The sequence below is a fragment of the Falco punctatus genome, assembly GCF_963210335.1.
Source record: "Falco punctatus genome assembly, chromosome: 15".
Classification (NCBI taxonomy): Eukaryota; Metazoa; Chordata; class Aves; order Falconiformes; family Falconidae; genus Falco; species Falco punctatus.
The window spans coordinates 15,373,828-15,399,900 of NC_137595.1; the positions used below are offsets into that span (position 1 = coordinate 15,373,828).

The 26,073-nt window shown below is 46.4% G+C and overlaps 1 protein-coding gene across 2 annotated transcripts in view; it reads left to right on the forward strand.

Moving 5' to 3' along the window:
* The window catches only part of LOC308053892 (uncharacterized protein), a gene marked incomplete at its 3' end in the record, with an annotated part of 72,006 nt that overhangs the window by 27,652 nt on the left and 18,281 nt on the right, over nt 1-26,073 (forward strand). Inside the window, exons 1-7 of one of the 2 annotated variants that reach the window (XM_080365804.1) lie at nt 568-2,463; nt 7,375-7,476; nt 9,426-9,640; nt 10,217-10,315; nt 14,676-14,775; nt 19,207-19,405; nt 21,308-21,698. In XM_080365804.1, coding sequence (XP_080221930.1) covers nt 2,458-2,463; nt 7,375-7,476; nt 9,426-9,640; nt 10,217-10,315; nt 14,676-14,775; nt 19,207-19,368 — 684 coding nt within the window. In that variant the 5' untranslated portion in view covers nt 568-2,457. Of the gene's footprint in view, nt 1-567; nt 2,464-7,374; nt 7,477-9,425; nt 9,641-10,216; nt 10,316-14,675; nt 14,776-19,206; nt 19,406-21,307; nt 21,699-26,073 lie in introns of those variants that run through there. The other variant, XM_080365803.1, reaches the window with a different exon arrangement.

The window sequence follows — 26,073 nt, forward strand, 5'->3', positions numbered from 1 at the left end:
ATTTAAGTAATTCTAAGTGTTCTCTGTTGAGATTTGCTTTCTGCATGGAGTAAATCTCTCACTTTGATCAAATGCAGAGTTTTGCAAAAATTTGAGTGTTTGTTAGTTAAGGTTAAGGAGAAACTTTTCAGAAGTGCCCAAACAAAGATGCTGTGGGTCTGATTTACAGAGGTATTTGTAAAATCGTGGTGAGGTGATTACGAGGAGTTACAGAAATGTGAAGGTACCTCATTCTCCGTGCAGTCACTCTTGCTAGGGTTTTTGTCTTTTCCCATCATTCTCACTAACTGCTACTCTGAACCTTGAAGCATTTACATATTTTTTGCATTACCAGCCCAAAGATACACAGGCATGGTTGCAATCTAGCTAGATGCACTGCTTCTCCTAAGAACAGCCTCCTACACCTTGTCTCAGTGGCAGTGGTTGCTGAGAGATGTCTCGATGGGTGGAGTTCACAGGCATAGTTCTGCATGTTGTATAGCTTGAATGTCACTCAGATGGTTTTCTCCTGATTTTTTGGCTCTGTGGAGGTTTTTTTGGTTTTGTTCACCCCCCCCCCCCCACCCCCACCCCCACCCCACCCTGTTTGCCGTGGGAAATCCTCACTGCATGAAGACTATTGCAAAGCAAAATGCAATAGCTCCTACAGTTGTTTCTCGCTTGAATACTCCTTTCAGTGCCCTTAAAAACATTGATATGTCAAGTAGGTATTTTATGTAGGTGTTTTGTATCATTTGATGGGAGTTAATTTCACCCACTAGATAGTACTTCGTATTTAAAAGCGCTGCTCTCTAGAACGCTGCTGAGATAGCAAGGTGTATCCATGCCATCTACAGGTAGAAGAACGAAACGGGGAAAGCGCAGCTTTGGTATCTCCCATGCTGTCCACGTTTGCTTTCTCAAATCCTGCTACAGGTGGCAATAGGCTTTGCCCTGCGACCAACCGTCAGGAAAAGGGGAGAGGGCAGCGCTTGGGATACGGGCCCCATCCGTCCGTCTCTGCCCAGGCAGCAGGGAACCAGCGAGTTTGTGGTACGGGGCTGCGGCTGTGTCAATGAGAGCAGCGGTGAAGTTTGCGTTCCTCTGTCACCTACCTCTGCGGGAGATGCAGGGGGTGCCCAGCTGTGGATGTCCCTCTGTGGTACAGAAGAGCATGAAGAAAGTCACCCAAAAAAGGCTGCGGTACCGGGGTGCTAATAAACCCCTGTGATCCGGGAGGGAGGAAGCGAAGGAGTTTTATGAGAAGGGAAGAGCGGGGCTGTGTGGGGGTGGGGGAAAGTCAGTGAAGCCCAACAGTTTGTCAGGGAAGAGAGAACTTTTTAATTGACTGTCAAACCATAACCTTGGAAACCTAAGGAAAAGAGGCATCAGCATGTCTGTCAGCGCAGCTAGGCATCAATCTTCCCTGGCGAGACAGCAACACGATTACTTCTGGGGTAATGCCAACAACTTGGAAGTGCTGGAAGTTGATCTGGCCTGTAAGGAAGGAAGGGGGAAGGTGGGATGCACCTCCTCCCTTCATTCCTTCAAACTGTTCCAGTTAAATAGATCAGTTACTGCTATTTTTTAATTAGGGGGGATTAAAACCTGTATCTCCATTTTGAAACATTTATTTTCACATTGTTATGGCCTATTCAGAAATAAGGTCAAACCAGGGAGAAATATAATCTTAATAATTTTCTTTCCATATTTCCTACTGCTTTTATTATTTCATTTGTCTTATCCTAAGATATCTTAGCAAAACTGCTATGGAGTGGCTGATAGGAAATACTTCTAAATAGCTTTAATTTTAACAGAAAAACATCTTAAATTATCAGGAAAGTTTTACTTAAGAACAATTTTTTATCTGGAAAAAAGTTTGGAACCTGATCTTACTGGGGAAGAAAATATCTCCTCTTCCCTTTCAAAACACTTTCCTAACTGTTTGGTGGTCTTTGGGACCAGTCAGCAGTCCTGCACATCCCATGGTGGGGGCTCATCTCCTAACTAACATCCAGAGCTACCGCTGGAGCGCCTGAGGTGGTCATCTGTCTCACTTCGCATGGAGATGATGTGTCACAGGAGCCTTCCTACGAGCCTGGTAAGGAGCAACTTCTCCATGCTGTGCTAGATGATCCTGTCAGCCCTAAGACATGAGACAAGACACTGTTCCCACTCTGCTTTCCAGCTCTGTGGAGTCGTGGACTTTGTCCAGGATTTCTTGCCCATGGGAATGTGTGTCCAGAACAAGATGTTGCTTCCCGGAGAGAGCACTAAGCATCCCTTCTCACCTGCTTCTCTGGTCAGCTGCATCTCTTTGTGGTTGCTCTAGCAAACCCAGCATGTCCCACATGTGCTGCACTCTGAGAGGCACATCTTCAGGAGCTCCAGGTAAAATGCCATCACTTGAGAGCTCATCCGATGTGTCGCTCATGCTACGCTTCCAGCTGCGAACTCAAACACTCCGCTGGGTGGTAAATGCAGGTCAGAACTCACAAGCAAGGGGCAGTCCAGAGGCACTCTGCCCTGCCTCATTCTGTGACAAAGGTTATTAGCAGAGCTGTGTAAATAATTGATTATTATTTTTGCTGCTGGGTGGCTGAACTGCCCAGAGTTACAAACACTGATATTTTTTTCTGTTCTTGCTGAAATGAAAACACTCAAATATTAACTTTGCATCAAATCAAGTATTCCTAGTACCAGTGCCAGTAGTTTTGGTTGATCCAAAACTGTTGGGTTTAGCTTTCTTTTTTGTCACCCCTACTTGTTTTGCTCCAGGTAAACTACAGCAGTTCTTTTCAAAAGGAAAACACTGAGCTGTTGAAAAATTGTGGACAGGCTGGATTATAGATGTAACGTATAATGACTGTGTGACCTGATGAGATTTCTACTGTGGTCATTCTGCCTAGAAAAAAGAGAAGACTGTTACTAGAAACTAGTGATGAGCATGGTCTCTGCTTTCTTCACTTTGGTTCTGAAATCTGTTCTTGGCCTTGGAGCATCTGCATTTTCCCGTGTAATGGCAAGGGCCATGGGAATAAGGCGCAGGTTATAAATAAGGTTATGTCAAGGCACTGTGATTTATGACATAATATTGCAGTCATGTCTCAACTTCCTTGCACAACTTTATCCTAATGCCGTCTACTGTTATCTAGGAGGAGAAAAGGAACCTTAACTCACAGCTCAATTTATATTAATCTCATTTCCTTTTTACCTGCCTGCATCAAACTTTTGCTAGTTGTTTTGCAGAAGTTTAGGGGATGCAATCAACAATACCATGCCCTATTGTACAGCACATTTCAAACAATTCATATGATATTTTCTGAATTAGAAATAACTAGAAGCGTAAATGATCAAAGTGGTTTGTCAAAGGGCAAGCATCTGTGCTGACTGAAAAGCTTTGAAGGCACCAGCCCATTAACACCCATTAAATGGCTGCTATATGGGACCGTGCTAGGGAGCAGGCTTAGCGGGTGTTCTCCAGACAACTTGAGGCATGTTAATTTTCTCCCTGAAGTGCTGACAATCAGTTTAAAAGCCCTTTGGTCTATCTTACCTCCTTTATCCCCACCTGTTCTGCTCTTGGAAGCACAGCAACTTGGCTGGAGGCTCCTACGTGCACAGGTATCCTGTCCCAAGAGGGGGTGCGAGCATGTAAAGGGGTGCGTGAGCACCTGCTGTGTGGGATGCCCCTGAGACTCTCTTTCATGGGGTCTAATAGGCAGTTTCTGATTATTCAAGCACATCTTCAGTTGCCTTCCCAGTTGCTGATGGAAAGATGAGGTGAATTCTTGGAGGCAGCCACCATCAGTGACAGAGGGATTTAACAGAAGACGCCAGACAGACCTCTGGGTCTTGGCCTTGCGTTGTTTGCTGTTCATCCACAGACCAAGTATGAATTGATAGAGGCTCAAAAGGTTATCTCCAGCCAGTGTGTGTGTAGATGGGTACATTTAAGGTGATTTATGAGGAGCATGGAATGATATTGCACCAAGAGAGTGATTTTTCAAATGATTCCAGGCTTGTAAAAGATCTGGGAGCGATGCGTGAGCATACCTTTCATCCATGTGTGGCCCTTCAGGATGAAAACTTTGGGGTTTTTTTATTATTATTATTTATTCAGAGGACACACAGTGCTTCTTTTGGTACATAGATCTCAGCATGGACTACTGTAGCACCTGGGGGTGGGAGGGCTGGAACCAAGCAGGCAGAGAGGAGCAGGAGGAGGATAGAGGATAGCGCTGCTGGGCATGCAGGCTGGCTCACTGCAGCTCACAGGAGAAGTATGTTTGGAGAGTCTCCTAGTAGCCTTGTTACTTGCGCAGCTCCTCTTTCCCACCGTTTTATTTTTAGCACTTGATAGAAATTTAATTGGAAACTGTATGTGGGTTTTAAAGGGTTAGGAAAAGTGACTCATTTGACGTGTCCAGGAGAAAACCACATCTTACGAATTTCCACAAAGGCTGGTGTGAAGATGCCAAATGGGGAGTATCACTGTCTAATCTGTAAGCTGTAGACACAATGATCAAGCTGCTGAGGCTAAAGTCCACTGAAGTTAGGAGAAAACTAATCTCCTAAACTTGGGTGTATATTGCCCCATGGCAATGTTTCCATTAAAGTAATTTACGTATGAAATGAAGACTTTTTCTTCACTTTATTCAATAGTCATAACTGAATTTTCCCCAATCTGTGCAAGACTTGCCCTTGCAACACCTCCTGGACTGAGCTACAGCATTTCTATAACCCCATTTTACCATGGGGGAGTCTGCAGGGCTCATCTGTGAGCACGTTCCGCTGCAGAGGAGACGTGAGCCTTGGTGTTCCAAACCAAGGCTAGTCCCTTAACCCTGGACCAGTCTCCCCGCCTTTACGTTGATTTATGTGTACGATGATTTATTTCCCTTCATCATAGCGTATACCATAAGTCATGTAGACACATTCTGCATTAACAGCATTAACATGCAGAATATATGGGTGCTGATAATCCAGGTTTAAATGAACATTTCCACAAAACAAGCTGCATTGCATGGATGCAAACAATTATTTTCATGTCATATGAGGATGTTGATTTCAGATCCACCCTCCAACTGAAAATGTAGATCCCTTTTTTAGTAGTCATGCTGGAGAGAGACTGTATCCAGCTTTTTAAGGAAAAGTGGGCTTTGTAGCCTTTGAGGCTAAAGGATGTAGTTATAAAAGGAGGTTCCTTGTAGTAAAGCTAAGAAGTCCGCTGGTAAGTTCAGTGGAGCAAGGCAGGATGCTTCGGTTTGAAGGTAAAAGTCAAAGGTACAGTCCACTGCTGAAGCCCAGTTGTGTACTTCTGTCCACAGCTTTAGTCATGCTCACTCAGATGATTGTAAATTAATTACTTTTGGTATACACCTCAGCTGCTAACAGGTTCAGCCAGAAAATGTCTGATGCAGAAACCAATAGGAAAACAGAGCTTTAGCCTGAAAGCTCTAGGTACATTAAGCCATTTTTATTCTATCTGCTCAGCTTCTTCGCCACTCTGCATGAAAAAATCCTACTAGCCCTTTAAATTTAAGCAAATTAAGGGCACACACTGAACTACTTGTTATTAATATCTCAGCGCTATTTTCTAATTCCCCATTCATGCTTGAAATGGATTAAAACTGGTAATCTTTGACAAGGCAGCAAAATTTGATGCTAATTTATTGATGTGCTCTTTTAAGAAACTTTGGGTTTCTTGTCTATAAATTAAATTTAAAGAGAGCATTCAAGGTCCTTCCCAATCTAGAGAGCAGAGAGCAGCGATATGCGTGCTGAAACATCACATGCCCTTGAGTCTGGTATATGGTATGGCTGAGGAGGGGTTGCCTTGTTTTCCTAAAGGGATGTGTTTGTGCTTTGATAGCTGTCTCTCAAGGTTGGCCATGCCGATGGCTTCTCCATCTCACATCACTTGAAACGTCTTGGTTCACCTTGAAGAGTGCTCTGAGCTCTTCTTTTCCACTGAGCTTTTTGCTCCTGTCCCGAGCTTAGGCATTGCTCCTTGGGCATTGCTCAGTACCATGGGTGGTTTTTAATGAGCTATCCCAGATGTGGGATGCTAGTGCTGAGCCCGGGAGAGGCTCCTGTTGTTCTGCAGGGAGTTATTTTAGAGTCCTTGCACATTTTTCATTATCTTGGAGCCTTATTTCAATCTTAGCCCTGTACGTTTATGTTAGTAACACGCTCCTTTACCAAAGGAAGTTTATTATTTTCAGAATATTGCAATTACGTGACAATTGTTGCTTTCCTTGGTGGTTGTTTTTCTTGCAGGAGTAAATGCTGGGGAAGCTTAGAAAAAGCCTGCTGTAGGCACCTGTGCTCTGTGCCTGCCTTGCACTGAGCACAGCTGCCCTTTCCTCTAACACCACCACACAGCTGCCTTTACAGCTCTGGGAGAGACAACAGGAATAGCCTGAGCATCCCTGCCAGACTGCTGAGCCACACCGGCTGCTGGGGTGGGCGGCCACGGGAGGAGGCAGCTCGCCAGTGCTTGGGAACCAAGTCATTTGAAATCTAGGAAAAGCAGGGAGCTAACAACATCATATTGGCCGTGGCTAATACTATAGTGAACCCTGCATGGGCACTGAGGCATTAACATCAGGTTCCTTTGGGTGGTTTGGTTTCTTGGCCTACCAATATTTTTGAGGGTTTGACATTTCTGCCTTGCGTTAGGTCAAAACCTTGGAATTTTTAAAGTGATCTCATCCCAACACTGCCTCCCCCATCCTGTCTGTTATCCCAGATATTTTTGTTTTGGAAATGCCCAAACAAAATGTTTTGTCAGTTTTAAAAACACTTCATAATTTGACAAATTAATCAAAATAAAATTTTCCCTGAAGAATATTATTTAAATGGCAATTATCACCTCAGACACTTCTGGGAAACCGACAGCAAGCTTTATCAAAATCTAAATGACTTTACAATTAAAAAAGGCAATTGCTATTGAACCCCAACAAAACTTTCTGATGAACTGACTGCAGTAACAATATTCTTGCCAGCTCTGAAAAATGTCCTTTATTTAAGACAACCTGCAAATTCCAGACATCGTGATAGGAAGGTAACTGTCTTGACGAAGGTGTATTTTTAAAACCAAGAGAGGTGCAGGTGGAAAGGGACTGGCATAGCGCATCAGAAGAGGATGCAGCCAACACTGCCTCTCTCCAGCCAGCGCAGGGGGTGCTAAAGCAGTGCAAGTTTAATGTAAGTATTAAACTTACATTAAATATAATAAACTTACATTAATATAAGTAGGAAACGGGGCAGGTCTCCTTCTGAGTTCTTAAAGGTCCCGAGTTTTTCCTTAGGTATTTGCAGCGAAGCATTGATTTTCACAAATCAGCTGCAGCCCTGGCACCCTGCTCCCCCTGTCCTTTTGCCTCCCAGGGCTCCTTCCTGGTCCTCGCGGTGACAGCCAGGCTGGCTCTCACTCACCAGCTCTGCTCTGGATGCTGCTGCCTGGACTCATCTCTGAGCTCATTACATCAGGTATTTCCTTTATGCTTTTGCACAAAAAGCAGCGTTCCTCCTGCTGGATCCTCTTTGCTGGGTTGGGATTATCAGCACGCTTTGGGAAAAAATACGCTCAAGTTTATCTTTCCTTCTGCCTGTCCGTAAGTACTCATGGAGTAAAGAGAATGCACATACGTGCCTGTGAACACATACTCCCAAGCTCGTGTTTCTGTCTCCCTATTGTGATTTCTACAGCACTGCTGTGAAGAACTTCTCTGCCTGGCTTCCTTAAATGGTTACCAATTAGCCCAGTAAATTTTTGGAAATTCAGGGGAGTGTGAAACTTGCAATACTCAAACGCTGAGGCTGGGTTGGGGTTGGTAGCTGGTGAGAGGAGTGATTGCCCAGGGCTCTTCTGATGGTACATCTCGGGTTTTATGGGAATCCCTCGCAGAGATTTTCCATCCTGAGACCAAACACGTTCCCACCTGTGTCACGTACAGTGTTAGCATAGCTGGGTTTCCTGAAATGCTTTGTCCTCTTAGCAGGCAACAGCTTTTAAACAAAAAAAAAGCAGATGGTGTCTCTGAGCCTGGATATCACAAGGGTGGGAGTGAGCATTGAGAGGTGATCTCAAAGCAGGATCCTTAGCCTGGGAAGTTAAATGCACAATTTTTCTCAATATAGCGTTTGCTTCGCTGCTAAAAAAGCTGCGTGATGGAAAGAGGACAGGACTAGATCTGCCTGGCATTCGAAACTGGTTTGCACAGCAGGCAGGGCTGGTTCCCATTTGGCACTGCTGAAAATTCGCTGAGAAAAGGCCAGTGGCTAAGACACGTAATGTTAATTACAGATAATGTCGACTGAAATACCTGGAGGAGACAGGCAGTAGCTGCAGTCTGTAGAATCCAAAGGGACCTGTCTGAGTGGCATTAATTTTTAACGCTTTAATCAGGATATAATCCCTCTACAAAGTCTTAAGTGGAGTAGAAGTCTGTTTAATTTTTTTAATATAACCTGAAGGAGAAAGCAATGACTTCAGCAATCTCTAGCGATGACAAAGTTCTTAATTGGACAACAAGAAAAACAAACCCCTCATTTTTACCCAAGCCATTTAAAATTCAGCTGAAGCCAGACAGAGACCAGCAATTCCATTATCTTTATAAGCCATTCAGTAAGATTTAAATCTCTTGCATGCTCTTTTTTTTTTTTTTTTTTTAAAAATGAGATTTCGTGCTGCCCAGATAGACACTTCCCTGCTAAAGCCGAAGGGGTTTTGCCCAGGAAGAGGCAGGTTTCTCCTCTCCCCTTTTGCCATGGAAGAGGACCTGCACAGTGTGGGCAGGAGGGCGCAGTGTGGGCGGCAGAGAACTCGCTGCATTCCCCTGCACCCCCAGGAGCTCTTCATCCCACTCCGTAAAAACCCTTCCTTGCCAGAACGTAATAGTGTGCTAATAACCTTTCAAAACCCGGAGCTGTATTCTACAGGTGCGCAAGGCATATGGCTTCTCCCCTATTAGCAATGCAAATTTAATCAACTGGAATAATATTCAAACGGTTGGCTCAGCACGAGCCAACAACCAACAAGCAGTTGCCACTTTCCCCGCTTTTGACAAACATAAGAAAGGACTTTGATTAAAACTCCAATTCTCCTTAAAAACAGATAATCCTTTGAATGAAAGGAAGCAACCTCCTCTAGAAGATCTGCTGCATTTCCACCGTTACTTCCCAAGAAAACTACTTTTTATGTCCAGATCTCAGCAACATCAGGAAAACCTGTTACTTTCCAGTTGAAAAGCAATCCCTGTCGCTAAACATGCTGTAATTCAGCAAAGTGACAAAGTTCAGGATGATCTGCATATCTTCCCATTTGGGATTTTTATTGCGTTTTAATTTAATTTCATAGCACGATGCTGTTTGTTGTTGCCTGGCTCTTGCTAATAGCCTCAATATGCTGTGTGTCTGCTCTTCTGCCTGTCAAACAGCGCCAGGTCAGTGGGTTTATAGACTTCACCGCAGAGCAGAAGTCTGGAGTGTTTTGCCACCCTCCTTGCTGCAGCAGCACAATCTCGATCATCACGGGGGCAACTCCTGGGAGAGGGTCAGCGCAGGCACGTTTAACAGCAAGGGCACCGGAGGCAGCACTCACCCAGCCAGGACCCGACCCAGGGTGCTGTGCACGCTTTGCTAGTTGGCATAAGTACGTCTTTCTGGTGATTTGCAGAAGATGGTGGTGGTTGGAGTTTTGTTTGAATCTTACGGGAATAGTGAAAGAAAAGCAAGGACACAATACAGAAATGAGGGTCCAGGTGTCGACTGCTCTCTGAAAAACCACAGGTTAAAACATGCAGGGGGCTGTTTGGGGATGGGCTATAAAGCTGAGTGATGCCCTGCAGACTTAAACAAGACAGAGTTGTTTTTCTCTGGGTGGTGCATCCTCAGACAGGGCCCCACAGAGAGACATTGCTGTTGAGGCAGCCCCAGCTGAAGGAAAACTCTGCACCAGGCTCGGCCAGGGGTCAGGACTGGGGTCCCGTCACTGAAAACATATTTGTTGCACAGAGATTCCAACTGACCCCTTCCCAGCTTAACAGCATCACATGCTGCTGGAAGGGGATGACCTTGTCCCTCTGGGCATTTTGGAGAGCTTTTCAGTGTTTCCAGGTTAGCACGAGCCCTCCTGCCTCCCAGGGCACTGGCACTGACTGTGTGGTACTGATGAAACTGATCTTTTAGCTGCAGCATAAATATCGATTTTTGATCTGACTGACACCAGGTTTGACGTGACGGCACTTTGCTGGAGTTCATTGGCACTGGTGAAGACAAGATCTGGTCTTGTAGCCTGCCTCCAGAACAGGTGTATCCACTACCTGCGGTAGGTAAAACTGCCTCTCTTTTTTATCTGCCTATAAAACACACATGATGCTGCACCCCGGGGCCACCTCCTCTTGTCATCTGGGCAGCCAGAGGAAACTACAGTGCCATCCCGTTGAGTAATTGTGAGAGGGCTGCAAGACTCCACTTAAAATCTCAGGTAATTGCAGTCACTTTATTTTTCGTTCACTTAGTGAAAGAAAATGTGAAATTACCATAGCAGATAATTATGGTAGTAATTTCTTGTGTTCTTGTTCATTAAGTGCTGATTGAGAATGGTTCACTAACAACTTTGCTGAGTTACTCCAAATATTACCGTTTACGGGACTAGACACAGTCTTTTTATTGAAAGCCCCTTTATCTAAAAAAGCCCTGCACGACACATCCTTTTAAAGGACCATTTGATCATAAAAAAATATCCAAGTCTGTCTGACTGTTGCAGAAACGTAGAAGCTGAGTTGCCTGAAGACGTAGAGGTAGATCTTGTGGTGCATGGTAAAGCAGGGCTGGGCTCATTTTGTAGCCTTCCTGCTCCAGCACTGAGATAACGGCACCCGTGTGCTGCCTTCCCAGGACTGGCCGGACACAGTACCTGGTAGACATCAGCGGTGGCTGACATTTGCCAGTGGGATCTGAAGTTATTAGGGACACAGAAGCACTGCGTGGAGATGGACCAAACCTGGCAGCTGTGGTCCCACGAGGGAAATAAGAATATGGCCAGCCTAAGAAAAATACAGAGCTAAAATATGAATGCTGGACTTGAGCAGATGAAGCCTGTCCCTGCCGGGAGCCGAGGGGTCGCAGGCAGGTCTCTGGGGTGCCCTCCTGGGGTTGTGCTGCACCCCACCGCCTCCTGGTGCTCTCCACATCCCTGCCTTGTTTAGGAATGGCATCTCCCTGCCCTGAACCTTGTGGATGGGGTTTCTGACCCCACCTGAAGCCCTTTGATTTATGTAGGAGCTTGCTCTGCAGGCTGTTTGCAAAGTTGTCTGCTGCTGCTAAGTTAGCGCTGTAGCCCTGTAGCTGGCGTGGTTCTGGCCTCCAGCCACCTACATGCAGTGCTTCCTGAGACAGCGTCTGCTCCTTGCTTGACTGTTTGAGTGCTGCCTGTCAGCCCTCGGGTGCCCTCACCCTGCAACCTCACCCACATGGCCTCTAGCCTAATGCAGGTGCTTCACGGGAGGGCTGCGCGGCATTGCCCGTACCACCACAGAGCCCGGCTGGGGGCTCTACGGGCAGTGTAGAGGAACGAAGCTGGGTTAATTAACATTGATAATGTACAGCTGTGGGCTGGCTTCAGGGGCTGACGTGGATAAGGTGCAGCTGTGGCTGGTTTCTGCTAAGTAGTTAAATAGCTCTGAGGGGTATGGAAGAGGAGTGCTGGAGGAAGAGAGACCTGGGAGAAGCAGAGGGAGGAGAGAGAGCACACCCCAGATGTAGGAGAGATAAGGAGAGGCCCTGGGAGAAGTAGAGGGCCTGGATGAGGAGAGGCTGGCTGGGAGAGGAGCCAGAGAAGAAAGACTCTGGACACAGCAGAGGCAAGAAGCAGGGTGGACTGGCCTGAAGAGGATAAAGAAACAGCAAGGACAGTAGATGAACTTTTGAAACCTTGTTGGGGACTGGTGGCTGTGTCGGGACAAGGCACAAAAACTACTCATTGAAGTTAACCTGGCATGGGGTGGTAAAAGCCTTGTTGCAGCCGGCTAGTTTTTATAGTGCTGTGACAGGGTTTATAGTTTTTATAGTGCTGTGGTACCTGCAGCCCTGGGGATTTGGTGTCGGCTCTGCCACCCTCCTGGCTGGGTTGCAGGAATGGGGGCAGCCAGGGCATGTGGGAGAAGGCAGCGAAGCTGGAGGGCCAGGAGCAGACTTCCACCGCTGCATAGGCAGTGGGACAGAAAGGGGTGAGCAATGGTCACAGCTCACGAGGGGGCTGAAACCTGCGGCCAGAGCAAAGCTGCATCAGGATGGAAGTAAACATCAGTCCTCCTAGGAGGAAGCAAAGCCCCGGAGCTCCTGATGCGTTGTCATGCAGGACTGCAGGTAGCAGAAATGTGGTGGTGAGTGCAGGCAATGTTCCTGCTGTGTGCCACAGGGTGCAGGCTTCACAGGCATCTCTCACACAACTTTTGTTTTTGCTTTCCTGGAGAAAAGTACACTTCAACATCTCTTCTTGCTGTGTCTCTTCTTCCTCTTGCCCAGATAGGGCAGTGTGAGTGCCTGAACGTTTGTTGTGATCCTGGGGTTGTGGCTTGGTTTGGGTCTTGGGGTTTAATAGAACTTGTTCAGCACTGACAAGCACTCAGGGAAAGAGCCTTCGGGCATTTTGTTTCCCTTGGTTGCTGATTTTTGTTTACTTCAACCTCTTGAAAAGAAAAGCACTTCTTATCTCTACACGGGAGGTGAAGCCATCTCTTTAGCTGCAGCCTACTTAACAAAAAGGGTGTTTTTCTGATGCCTGTGTTTTCCCCTGAGAAAACATGAAACACAATGGAAGGAGTTTAAGCAAAAAGCCAAAGTCCTTGGACTCCAAAGGCATCAAAGCTGAGCTACTTTCCTTTGAAAATAGTATTTGGGCGGACTGTGATTATTCTTAGGCATTCATAATGCCACCCATCAGGCAGGTTTTATCCTAGCTAGCTAATTTTGTCTTCCATTTCTTGATGCTTTTGTGCCTTTTTTTTTTTTTTTTACTTTTGATGCACTTAGCTAAACAAGCTCAACTATGGTCCCAGGAGAAAATCCAGCTCCGGGAGGTGGTGCAGCTTGGGACCGAGTTGCGCAGGCAGCCCTCCCCAGGAGCCCAGTCTCCCCCCATCCCAGCAGAGTGGCTTCTGCATTGGTTGTGAGTGCCAGCAGATCTGGGTGTCCCCTCGGTGCCACCACCCTGTGTGTCCATTTTCCTCGGTGCTTGAAATCCACCCCTAAAAGAGCTCTTGCAATAAACCTTCTTCCAGAGCTTGAATGTCTGTAAAAACAAGTGATTCCTGCTGTTCTCAACACATTCTCATTAGACTAGATCAGGCCAGCACAATAAGGTAGGTTGGTATTTTATCTTGTTTGTCTTTTAATCAAAGCAAATGGAGTCCTGGGAGTGAAATACCCACACACGGGTAGTGTTGGCATATGCTCCATTCGTTCTGATCCGGGAAGGAAGCTTCTTGGATGGAGACTGCTGCAGATGGGTTTGCAGAAGGAAGGAGTAAAAGGTTAGCAGGGTCCCGCTGCTTCCCCACGAAGCTCATTAACTGCTGTCAGTCTGTCTGGGGGATGCGGTCTGTGCGTGGCGTGCAGAAGTGGCGACGTTAGCTGAATCTGTGTCCGAGTTCTGCAAACGCGACTGCATGTCACGTTCCCATCATAAGCAGTGATGATACGGCATGAAAAACCACAACCCTGGTGTCTAAGATAGCCAGAATGGCTTAAGGGGATTGACCCACCAAGGACCACGCAGAACTGCGTGCTTTTAACAAAATTCAAACATCATAGATTTGCTCAGGTCATGAGGGAAAACTATCTATAAGTCAGTCTTGAGCTGAGCTATGCTTAGCCTGTCCCTGTGGGTGGCTCTGGGCAGGGGCAAGCATCAAACGCTTCAAAAACACTTTGGGCAGGAGCAAGCATCAAAAACCTCCTGATGTACTGCGAGGCCAGAGGGAGGGGGGGTGTTCTGGGCTGGTGGATGCTCTTGCACACAGCGCCCAGCGTAGCCTCACCCCTCCCATCACCCGGGGTTTGGTGACCTAGAACAGGCATGAAACACTGAGGATTTGCTGTAGAGATTGTGTTCACGATGTCAAATCTTGAAGTGTGTTTTTCTATGGGTCTCACTCGTGCTAGGAGCAAGGCCCTCGCATTTCAAAACCTGTTCTGTTCAACTGGCCTCTAAATATTTGTCAGGCAAAATGTTTTCCATTTTCCTACTTAAATTACCAAAGTATCTTTTCTTCTTACTGCTTCTTATTACTCCCTCTCCATTTCTGCTACCTGTGCAAGCTGCTTATTTGCATATAGTTACTTCGTTACACTTTTTCTTTTGTTTAGCTTGCTAGTTGTTAGTTTTGAGGTTTTTCATTTACATTTAATTTTTAATCTTGTAAATTGGCTGTTGTCAAGATAGCTGCAAGCCAAGAGAAAATAGTGTGTTTCAGAAGAGAAATAATGAGATCAGAAGTAAAAAAAAAAAAGTCCCAGTGAGACAAACAGTCGCAAAAAACCATGAGGGGAAGATTTTATCTCTCCAGTTCAAGCCAATCAGGAATTTATTCTACCAGAAACCTTGCTGGTATCAATGGGGTGAGTATGGTGAGTGCAACCTGACCTACGAGTTGTATTGTTTTGACTTCTTTGGCTCCCAGCAGCCTTTCTGAACAGTGCCGGTACCCTCTGTCAGCATGCTCCAGGGGGTTGCAAGTCTCTGGAGATACACCCTGTGACTGCATCATACTTACGCCTGTGCAGGTGAGTGATATCTCCGCCTGTACACATTGGGTTTTTCTCATTCCTCCTCTGTAAATGGCAGGGTGCCCTTGTGAGGTTCCATACCCCGTTGACAGCAACCAATCTTGGATTTGTCCAAATCCCTTTCACCACCTCTTTGCAGAGAAAACAAGCTATTGCTGGAGCTTGGGTCAGTCATTTGGTTTTTGATGGTGTTTGATCTGTGAAATTCCCAAGAAGCCTAAAAAGCAGTGGGAGTGCAAAGCAAAACCAAACCTACTGGGAAAGAGCAACCCTCAGCTGATGGGAAAGGAGATGGGCTGTGTAATGTGCCCGTCTGACACCGCACCGCTCTGTTCTAGCGGCACGTCGCTGCAGGCTGCCGCAGACTGTCCCCCCGCTCCTCGGGGCTGTCTTGCCCCAGTGCCCTGGTGCTGAGTGTCCCACCCACCCCATCCATCTTCCATCACCTTTGTTCCTGCAACAGCAACGACAACACAGTCCAAATGTGTTACTGTCCAGGGCAGGCTGCAGCATCTGTGCTTGAAGGGTGTTAGAGGGAGAGCTGAGGCTGGCATCACCGGGGGGAGGTGAAGGAGCTGTGCTGTGCTTGATGCTTTCCTGCTGCATTTTCCTGCAGGAAAAACTATTTGCCAAGCTCTGTATGCGTGTGCATGCTTCTGCAGAACTGCCAGAAGGTCTAAGCCTGAAATTAAGTGGTAACATTTAGTAAGGGACAAATCAAACCTGCACAGGACTCAAAGTGTAATTGTTTACCCTCTCCATAAGGAGGGATGGCCAGTGCTCTGGCACCCGATAAAGGAGATGTGGGCTCTGAGGCAGCCACTTCGGGGAGGTATTTCCATCTGGATTCTTTCCTTTGTTCCCATGAAACTCAGTGGAGGATGGATGTTGTCCCACCAGGTCCCTTCAAGAGAAGTCAGACTGGGCTATGAAGTACCTGTCTCTCTGCTCAAATACTGTGTGATAAAGCAGAGAAGCAGGACAGCTCTGCTGGTCAGCTGCGGAGTTTGATCCAGTGAGGGCACTGGTGAAAACAGGATGGGAAGAGGAAGCTTTTAGGGAAGTTTGATCTATAGATGAGAATGCAGTGAGATTTTTAGCTCCAAACACAGGGAACTTCTGATGACTAAAACAATGAAAGGTGCAAAACCAGTCACTAGGAAGTATCCGTGACTTTTCATCAACCAGCCATCTGTGCCAAAGGGAAGAGAAAAAAGGCAAACTTTAAAAAAAAAAAAAAAGGTATCACTGTTGCTGCTGGTGGGTGACACAGATGCTAGATTTATTTAAAGCCTGGGACTAACAGCTACACTGAATGATATGTAGCTGATTTGGGTGATGTATGAATACAACCCAAGTTGGAAGATTTCACAACAGCGTTTTCAAGGCGGAAATTGTAAAGGAGTGCCCTTTACACATCGCCAGCTAAGTGGTGTGTATTTGCTGCTCAGAGCTACTGTGCCAGTTGGACAGCTGCCAGGCTTGTAATGCTGCTTTAAAAGGGACCACTTGCCATGCGGAGTTTTTTGCATTTTCTGTGATCCAAACAGACTCACTTGAATGTTAATTTGTTCCTGGCTGCCAAGGACCCAACTCTGCAAAAAGCTGAACGCGGCCGAGTGCCGTGCCTGCCGGAGGGGCTGCTCCCATCCCAGCTCCGCGGGATGCTGGCGGGCTGCAGGCAGGGATCTGTCACGGGGATATAAAACCTTCAGCCGCAAAGGCGTTTCCTTCTTTCAAAGTGCGAAGCTGTGGCCTGGGCAAAAAAAAAGGACAGCGGCTTTTCTCTCCTGTGCCTTCCTCAGCTGTCCCCTCCCACAGGCGACTACTTGGGAAGGAAAAATCCTCCTGGGTTTTTGGAGCGGGGCTACTGCAAAGCACCCTGGTCCTTGGCCAAAGCCCACCAGGGGACAGCAGGGCGGCATCGGGAGTGTGAGCTGGTCAACATGGGTGACCCAGCCCTCGTGAGATCAAAGCTAAAGCCACCAGGAACGTTCCTGTGCCATCAGCCATCAGCGTGCTGCTCCCACAGCGCCTGGGTGCCGGGTGTTTTAGAGGCAGGTTGGGGAGCCCTCATGGTGGGGGTGACCCTGTTGTACCAGGGCCCTGCTGTGGGGCCCTCAGACCTTCTTGCCACCCCTCTGAGTTTTACCTTGTCCTTTCCAAGGTGGCAAAATAGCAGCCAATGGCCTTGGCCTGGCTTCCAACAGTACTGTTTGCAATCTCCCTTCTAGTTCTTCCAAGTGTTTGCAGCCCCTTTTGATGGACATCTGTAGGCTTTTCTGTGTGCCTGTGGACAGAAGGGAAGCCACCAAGCCAGGGGATGTTCTGAACCACCCAGAGGCTGGAGGTGAGAAAGGAGTAAAATAGTGATGGAGACTAAAGCAGACGGGAGAGGGCAGCAATGTGGAAGGTGTGACAGGAGGCAAAGTGTCCCTGCCCGGTGGGGTTAGTGCACAGATGGTGGGATGCGGTGCATCTGGTGTGTCCTGCCGGCACCTTTCTCTGGGCAAGGGCAGGAGCTGGTGAGGGGATGCTGGGCTGTGGCAGTGGCCCCGCTGGCACTTGGTGCAAGGCGTTGGAGTGATGGGGATGCATGGGAAAGACATCCCCCCACCCGTGTCCGCTCATGTGTGAGCCATTGGAAAGCCTACAGGCAGAAGGCTAATCTCATTGTTGGTTGGTATGTGTTTTACAAGGTGCTGGGATCTGCACTGAAACTTCACTGCTTTGACTAAAAGGCACCCAAATAGGTTCAAATTTTACTGAATTTTCCTCCTCCTGCTTAATTTCTGTATCAACGTTTTTGGATGCTTAAGGAAAAACGCATTTTTGTGGTGTCTGTTTTTAGCCAAGGGAAAAATGGGAGATTGTTCAAAATTTGAATAAATATTTAAAGCACTGTTTCTATTTAGAAACTGGCACTTTATCAAGTTAAACAACCCATTAAGCTCATAATCACACTTCATCTTTTGGGGCACAATGCCTTTTGCATCTTTTGAAATGAGTATTTGTGTCATCACTCAGCATGCTCTGAGGTGAAATTAATCTTCCACAGTATTGTTTCATCTTACTACTGGACTGAAATAGTATTTTCAATATCTTTTTCATTGTTTATTTGCATTCTTTTTTTTGACACATGACTTATGGAGGAAATATGAAAACAAGTCACAAAACTGAGATCCCTGATAAGCTTCTAAACCTGCTTAAATATTCTGCCATCAGTGTGCTTTGAGTATCTGCCTTTTTACCTCTAGCAGATGCAGTCAATGTCGCTTTGAGAGCTGCTATGGACTTGAGGCCCTTTTCATGTCGTGTGATCAAATACTTAAAGGTACAGTTTTCGCAAAACAGCAGTAGTCTGTTCTGGAGGATGGAGCCCACAGAAAATCCTATGAAAGGCCAGAAGAATTGAATCAGACCTCTGTAAGGACCAGGGATGTCAGAGCACATCCCAACCCCATGTTGACAGGGGATAGCTGGCAGACATGATGCCTGTTGCAGTAGTGGCATCCCAGGCGTGAGACCCCTGGGGTGCTGTGCCTTCCTGTGCCCAAGGGTGGTCTCTGTGTGGGGAGCGAGCGCTCTCCCATGTCCCACGCACCAGGCAAGGCTTGTCTCCGTGTCCGGCTGGGTCATTGCCACAGTGCTTTGTTTAGTAGGTCAGGGTACGCTTTTGTTAGAAGTGCTGTCGTCATTCAGCAGCCTTACCACATGCACGGTATCAGTGATTTGAGCAGACTCCTTCTCCTCCCTAGTCGTACATCAAGGGAAGTCTTCCTTTTTTAGTTACCTCTAAAAATAAATGAGGCGGGCTGCTGTTTCTTTGAATGGCATGTCTGCTTTCTATGACAAAGCTGACTTGGGAATACCCTGTGTTCATAGACTGAGAGATGCGGCAATGTTTTAAAACCCTGCATCTTTTTGCAAATGTAATCTTTTCCATGGGGTGACTACAAGGTATTAAGAGACTTGCGATGAATGCTTGCAGGCTGATCTTATGGCACGTTACTACCGCTATAAAGGATAGTGACTACAGCAGCAAAGTCATCGCTGCACTTTATATGTAGGAAGTGACGCGGTTGTATCAGCAGAGCAAGTGACCAAGCAAAATCTATTATTATTTGTGGGCTGGAAGGCAGTTCGATAGCTAGATATTAAAGAAATGTAAGTTTAGATCATGTGCTTCACTCTGTGCCTTATGCTTAGAATTAGTGCCCAGCTTTTTCAAAGATGTTTCCTGCCATTGCTGACGGTGCATTCACCACAAGGAGTCCAAACAGTCCTGGTGTTGTAAGTTAGATCCTTTCTATAGTCCAGAAGTCTGAGTGCCATGTCTTCTCAAAATGAACTCGTTGGAACTGTCAAGCTGTTCCCATGCTGTCACCTGTCAAACATTTCCCATGCTGCTTTCTTCCCTTGTTGCAGCCGGGGGTTACAGAAAGCAGAATTGCGTCAGCCGAAACCGAGGTACCTGCTCTGCTGCACCTCTACCCCCAGCTGAAGGTCTGCTTTCCAGCAGCACCTTTACACGTCACAAACGTTTGTTTTCTTCTTGGGTTTCCTGTTCTTCTGTGCCAGTTCATATGAGAAATCTGATCAGCCTTCCCTCACTTGTTGTTACACGGTAAGTAGTTGTGCACTTAACATCTACTCCAGAGCCTGTGTCTGAGGATTACTGTAACTGTCCGCGTTGCTTATTAGTTGGGTTTTTTTTATTTTTACCTATTAGTGCTAAGCAAGGGGGCTTCCTGGTTTGCTTCTCATGTCCCCATCGACTATTTCCATGATCTCATACTGGCTTTTTGTGAACCTCTTTTTGTCATGGTCAATATAATAGTCATCTGCAAATCATTTCAGTGAGCAACATGCAAGAGAGCATGCTTCAAAAACTACTCAGAGTACAGACGAAACCTCTTATGCTCCTGCCTGTGTTTGGTTTTCTTCTGAACTAACTCCCAGTTCACTGAGCAGGAGGCATATTCCCAGGTGGTGCTGTCACATGCTGGTTCTTGGAGACCTGGAATGTTATTTCATTCTCATAATGTGGAGGCAGTAAAACATAACCTTACACTAAAATCAAGCAATGCATCAGCAAGCTGCTCTTTGCTGCAGAAATGAGCATTGTTTATTAGATGAGATAGTCCTTCATCCCAGATTTCCATAGCACAGTTGTTTCCTTGGTGAATATGAGTAACTCGCGCACATTCTGCTAAGTTTCCTGACTGGCTCTGAGGGGAATACTTGCAGCACCCAACCTAGAGAGTTTGGTCCCAAATGGGAGACTGATGTGACTTAAAATATCAAAGGACTGAGGAGAATATAAGAAATAGGCAAATATAACTGTTATTTTGAAAGTCACCACAGCAAATCTTGAACTGTCATAGGATGGTCTTGAACACTGAAGCGATAGAGGCGAGGTGAAGTGTTAGCAGTGTATTTGCATAGGTGGGAAAACCAAATGAGCACTGTTAAAATTGAAGTAAAAACCACAACTATACAGCAGATCGTAGTGGGATACAAAATAGGAGAAAGCTTAAATATGTATGTACATTCTAAAACTCCATCGTAGGATTATTTAAAGCACAGCCCAAGCAGCAGTGAGAAAAGACTTAGGGCTATCATTTTTACGGAGCATTTAGTCATTTATTAAATGTTTGCACTATACTTCTCTCCCAGAACCCAGCCTACAGGGAAGAATATTCGGCTCCTCTGACAAGGACTTGTGTGAGAAAACGGGTCAGGAGTTGCTTATTCATCCTCTATCGAAAGATCACGATGCTTCCTAGGAGGGGCGGGTGGGAGGGGGCTGTCTAGACCAGTCAGGCACAACCCCAGGTGATGACTGGGGGTTGTAAATAGGTAAAATCAATAAATAAGTAGAGTCCTGGCACTTGTTCCTGACACTTATGTGGGCTCTGAATTGGGTAGTAAAAGAGGAGATCTGCGTGCCCGTAAAACAAGCCCAGCTACTAAGTACTGCTTGCAGAGATGTGCTTGCAGCCGTGATCCCGCTGTACACGGAGGGATGTTGTGATGCTTCCCCCACACTCTTACCTCCTGCTCCTCTGCTACCTGTGGTTGTCTTCCAAGTAGATTTACTTCCTAAATAAAAAATAATGGACAGTAAATGTAAATCGCTGTAATAAAGTAATTTACTCACTCCTGCTGTGTTTTACTATAGACCTTGGATAAAAATAGATGTACGTGTGGAAAGCCTGACTGCCTCCTAAATTGTGAGAATGAGAAATTCTATTGGACAATAAATATTCCAAATTAATGCAGCATTTCTTATAATTGCTCAACAATTCCAGTCTGGTTATCATTTTCCTTTATTTTCATGGGTACCAAAATAGGGCATTTCTATAGGTCCTTGAAGCCTGCCCAGTCAGGGCTGGGAAGCACCTGGAGACCTCCCTTCCTATTTGGCTGTGTGAACCCAGAGCCAGACCATTCCAACAGAGCAGACGCAACTTTTTTTCTCGTTTGTTGAAGGAAGGGACAGCGTAACCAGATCTTTCTTATTCAGCAGCGTGATTCAAGGACCCATCGTTCTGGACCCTTCCACACATCTGGATGTGGTGCAAGGCTTGATGGCTTCAGCAGCCCTGGGTTGCATTCCAGCTTCTCAGCATGATGTCTGCTTGCAAGGGAAACTGCAAGCAGGACACATAACCGATCGTTTCCTAATCTACCCAGTTGTCCTCTGCAAAGGTATGCTGCTATTTTAAATCCTTGTCACCACAGTGATGTGGATGTGCTATAATCACCTGCTTCTCTTTTCATCTGTCTGTCACCAGATGGCTGTTGTTGATGATTTATAGGATTATATTTCAGACCTCATTAACCAACATAAGAGCATCTATGTGCTAATTTCATCCTGTCAAATACTATTTGTAATAAACATCCTGGTAGTTTCACCCAGTCGGGTTTATTGACTAAACCAGCAGTGAGGCAGTGCCCACACACTGATCTGGTGGGTCTGGCGTTAGTGAGCAGGCTGGGTGGATACACACCCCCTCAGCTGCTGCACGCTCCTATGACCATCCCTGCTCAGCAGCTGTCAGGTGAAAGCAAGCCCCGTTCAGCAATCCCTGCTACCTTCAATGAAATGGTTTCACTTAGAGCCCTCTCTTTCCCTGGTGATCTGCACCATCTTAAAAAACATATAACACAGCTCCATACGTGGGTGTTTTCTTCCTATCTGAAGAACTCATACCAGCATTCTCAGCTTAGGCAACAAAATGTTACCTATTTCAAGAGCCTGAGGTACCATTTAAGGTACCATCTGCTAGCAAAGCAAGGAAAACTGCAGTGTCTGAGAGCACAGCTGGCCCCACTGCTCCTGGCTTTGGGTGCTGGGACCCAAATTTTCTTCCAGTAATACTCCACACTTGCCCCAAACTGTAAAGTGGTTGGGGGTGACACCCTCACATGCCACTGGAGTCCAGCTCCAGCATGTGGTTTCCAGACAAGATTTGGGAAAAGAGCCAAGGATTTAGCAAGGTTATTAATCCCACATCTCTATTCAGGACAAACTGCTGTTGCCAGGAAAAGCCCCATTAAAACAGCTCTTGCCCTACAGCCAACTCCAGGGAGTCCAAAAGCAGCGAGCAGAAGCCCCAAGGTGTAGCTCTGGCCGGTGAGACTGAGTGTAGAGGATGGACCTTCATTTTCCTCTACTCCAAAATAGCTACAGCCCATGTGGCATTTGATGACGTTTGTAAAACTAGAAAACAATCCAACTTCACTGCAGTGGGAGTGCTGGGGTCAAGGAAAAGAGGTGGTGCTGCAGAAGGATGTGTGTGCAGGGCTGAGGGTATGGGAGGTGCCTGTGAAAGACCTGGTCTGTGCCCATAAAGCCACAGGGGAAAGCTGCTGGAGAGGACTTTCTCCTTTTCAGGGTGCTGGTGGCGATGCTCCAAGCAGGAGCACCTCCGTGAGATCTCACACTTCTGCTAGCTCTGAGTGCGGAGCAAGGGGTGGGAAGCTGAGCACAAAGGATTCCATTGCATCGCTCTGCGCTGCTGTGCAAGCTCTTGTATCAGCCTGTGATGCTCATTACCAAAGGCAGGCTGTTGGTGCAACATAAATAACAATAAATCCACCGTAACCGCAATTCTATGGTTAGGCCCATTCCCAATATTTAAAGAAACGGACTAGTATGTATTTATTAAAGGCTACAACTGCTGCAGTGACAACTGGTACCACTGGTACCCGTCTAGATGAACAGATGGTGCTTCTCCTGTGTTTTGTTATTGCTGTCACAGATGGGGAGAGCTCCTGTTTAAGGAAAACCCTGTTTGGCAAGTGTTTTCTGCTGGGACTTGTGATGAGGAAAGCAGCCTGGATGTCAGGTACCTGCAATCTCTAGCCAGGAGCCCATGCCTACTTGTGTGGATGGGCCCGCTAGCAACGTCACTGATAGACAGGGCAAAACTAGGAAAAGAAAAGGGTGTCACAAGCCTTCCGAGCAAGTCTTTTAGCCTTTTCCGATATTTCACTACAGCCTGGACAGATTGACAGAGGGAGGGAGGTTTCTTAAAGGGCGACAGCTTCTGCGTTGCCTTCCCACCCTGGAGCCCTCTCCACGCTGTGGGGCAGAGCACTTGGCACCACTCTGGTTTGTTCCATCAGAGCAGAGTCCAGCGGGACCCAGGTGATGGCTACTCCAGCCAGGGCAGCCTCACGTTGCCCCCAGTGTTCCTCAGCCCACATCCAGTGGTGCTCAGCAACCTCCCGCCCATGAGACCTGGCTGCAACACCTTGTGTTTGCTCTGATATTAACATTAAAGACACATCCACCCTGAAGAAAAATCGATGCCCGGGCCCTTATCTTGCAAACCCAGGTAAGCTAGGCTTTTGTACTGCAAAACCACACATGGCTTTTATCAGACCAGACTCTTATTAGAGTAGCCAAAGCTGCTGTGAAGTGTGTAGATAGATTTTTGGAGTAGTTTCCAGGGTCCTTTCTGCCTTGCTCCCTGGGCCACTCCAAAAGCTTTGTCTTGGTGCATTGTAAGAGCCCCTGGGTGGTTTGGCAACCAGGTGAGCAGCCAGTTCTTTTGTCCTATAACCCTGCCTCCCATTACCAACTCCTAGCTTAAGCGCCTTTGCTGGCTGGGTGCGTGTCCTGATGCTCACTGAAGCAATCACGTTGCCAAACAAATGTTTCAGCAGCCGCAGTCTGGCTCCAAGTGTTCTTAAAATCCCATTTACAGGATTTCCCCTCTGCTTTGCAGGGAGACAGTTCTAAGCAATGTGCTTAGCTCTTCAACAGACTCTTCTGGCAGCTTCTGTGGTGAAACATGGCAGGAGAAGGGCAGGATGGCATGCGATCCCAAAATGTTCCTGTTCCTCTGTGCTTGCCATTGATTCTGCCACTCAATTTCCCAGCAAGACTAAGCCTAAATGATTTACAGGCAGGAATCTTTCCTGCTCTGAAAAGCTTCTTAAGAGAATGTAACTTGAAGGAACATCTTCCGTTTTCTTATCATAGAAAAAAGTTCTGGAGGTGATCACCAAGACCAGCACTTTCCCAAAGGTCACAAGCCTGAAATTGTTCAGGATTTATTTTTATTTCTGTTTTTTATATCATTTGAATAGACAACCAAATCCTTGTTTATATATAAAGCTCAAATACCAAAATAATGAAAACGACGTTTAAAAAAATTGAAGCAAATGGACTTGGTTTCCACAGAAGCCTGTTAATGAGCAGAGTGTTGATCTTCACTTTATGAATGGGCCTTTTTAACTTGGAAAGGTTAGTAATAGGATTTCTTTTTTAACTCTCCTGCCTTAAAGCTTAACTTACCTCTGCAGTATCTTTAGTTTTCAGATGAACAAGCAGTAATTAGTCGTCCCTTACTGGGAAATTCTTCAGGCTATTTCTGCACGTGGCAGAGGGGGGTGCAGGCTCCTGGGAGGAAGGTTTTGGGGTCCCTGCGCTAGCAGCCAAACCGCTGGCCGCCCTGCTCCCAGCTGGACGTGCAGGTGCTCAGGGATGCTCAGCTGGCTCAGTTACAGCCTGCCAGCTCCATACCACCTCACACCCTCAGAAACCTTTTTTTTGATACAGTTGGGTGGAAGACTCATTCTTTTCAGGATTTCCCAACCCACCCCACCCCTGAAAAAGCTCATTAACCATTTTTAAGCAAAGACCTGGCTGCACCCGCATCCCAACCAGCAGTCCCCGTTCTTTGCCCAGCTGTGCGCTGCCCTGTGGGGCACTGAGCCCCACCACCCAGGCACAAAGCCTCCGTGAAGCTTGCAGGAGTCTTCAACAAAGCCAGGGGTGAGCCAGCAAGCTGCTTTGGAAGGGTTTTGCCGGGGTCTGTGGGGTGATGCCAGCTGCCCCCCAGGGCAGGCAGCGGCCAGAGGGGGATGGCTGTCCCTTGCTGCAGTGCCCGCTCCTGCCTACTTCTGTCTCCCAAATGTCCCTGTCACTTAAACATGGCAATTTAAAGAATAACAGTCAGATGATTCTCAGTACCATCTGTCTAAACATTGCTTTTGCTAGGAAGTCAATTAAGCTATAGTTTTTCTTTGCAGAGAATGATAGCTGCACTCTGATGAGAAATGCATTTGATAATTTAATAGGCATTTTGTCTTCTTTCTAACAAGCTGTGTTGATTTGAGTAGTCTGCTATTCACTAAGGGAGGAAAATGAATGAACTGAAGTAAAACATTAGAAGATCCATCAGTGTGAAGGATGTTTAATCTCTGCAAACTAAAAATAAAGCTTGTGAGCTATTTGGATTATTAACATTTGAATGATAAAGAAATTTAGGAAATGCCAAGACACTGCACAGGGAAAAATGACAGCTTTTTAAATTAAAAAGAATTGTTTTGAAATAATGGAAATAATCATATTTTGACTTTTGAAGTAAAAAAAAAAAGTTTCTGTGCCAGTATTTCTGTGTAGTAGAATATTTTCAAAGGCAAAATCAAAATGTTCAATAATTTTTCAGGGCTCCAGCTTGAATGAATCAGTCCCAGGTTGTGAGAGGCTTTTTGATATTTTCAGTTCACAGACATTTTTGCCTGTCTTTCTTCCTAGAATATGGAAAACCTTCAAAGTCTCAAACACAATATGATCGGAAAACCTTTTCCCACTCAGCCCTGGTGCTTTAATGGACTGTCTTTGGCAGAACTGTGGGGGCTGTTATCGGGGCCAGGTGGTGCTTTAGCTGAGGGCAGTGACTTCTCAGCCTGGTGATAAGCGTGGAGATGGTTTCTGCTGATTTTTTTCCATCATTGGCCCCTACACAGGTTGGATTTTATGGAAAACCAAGA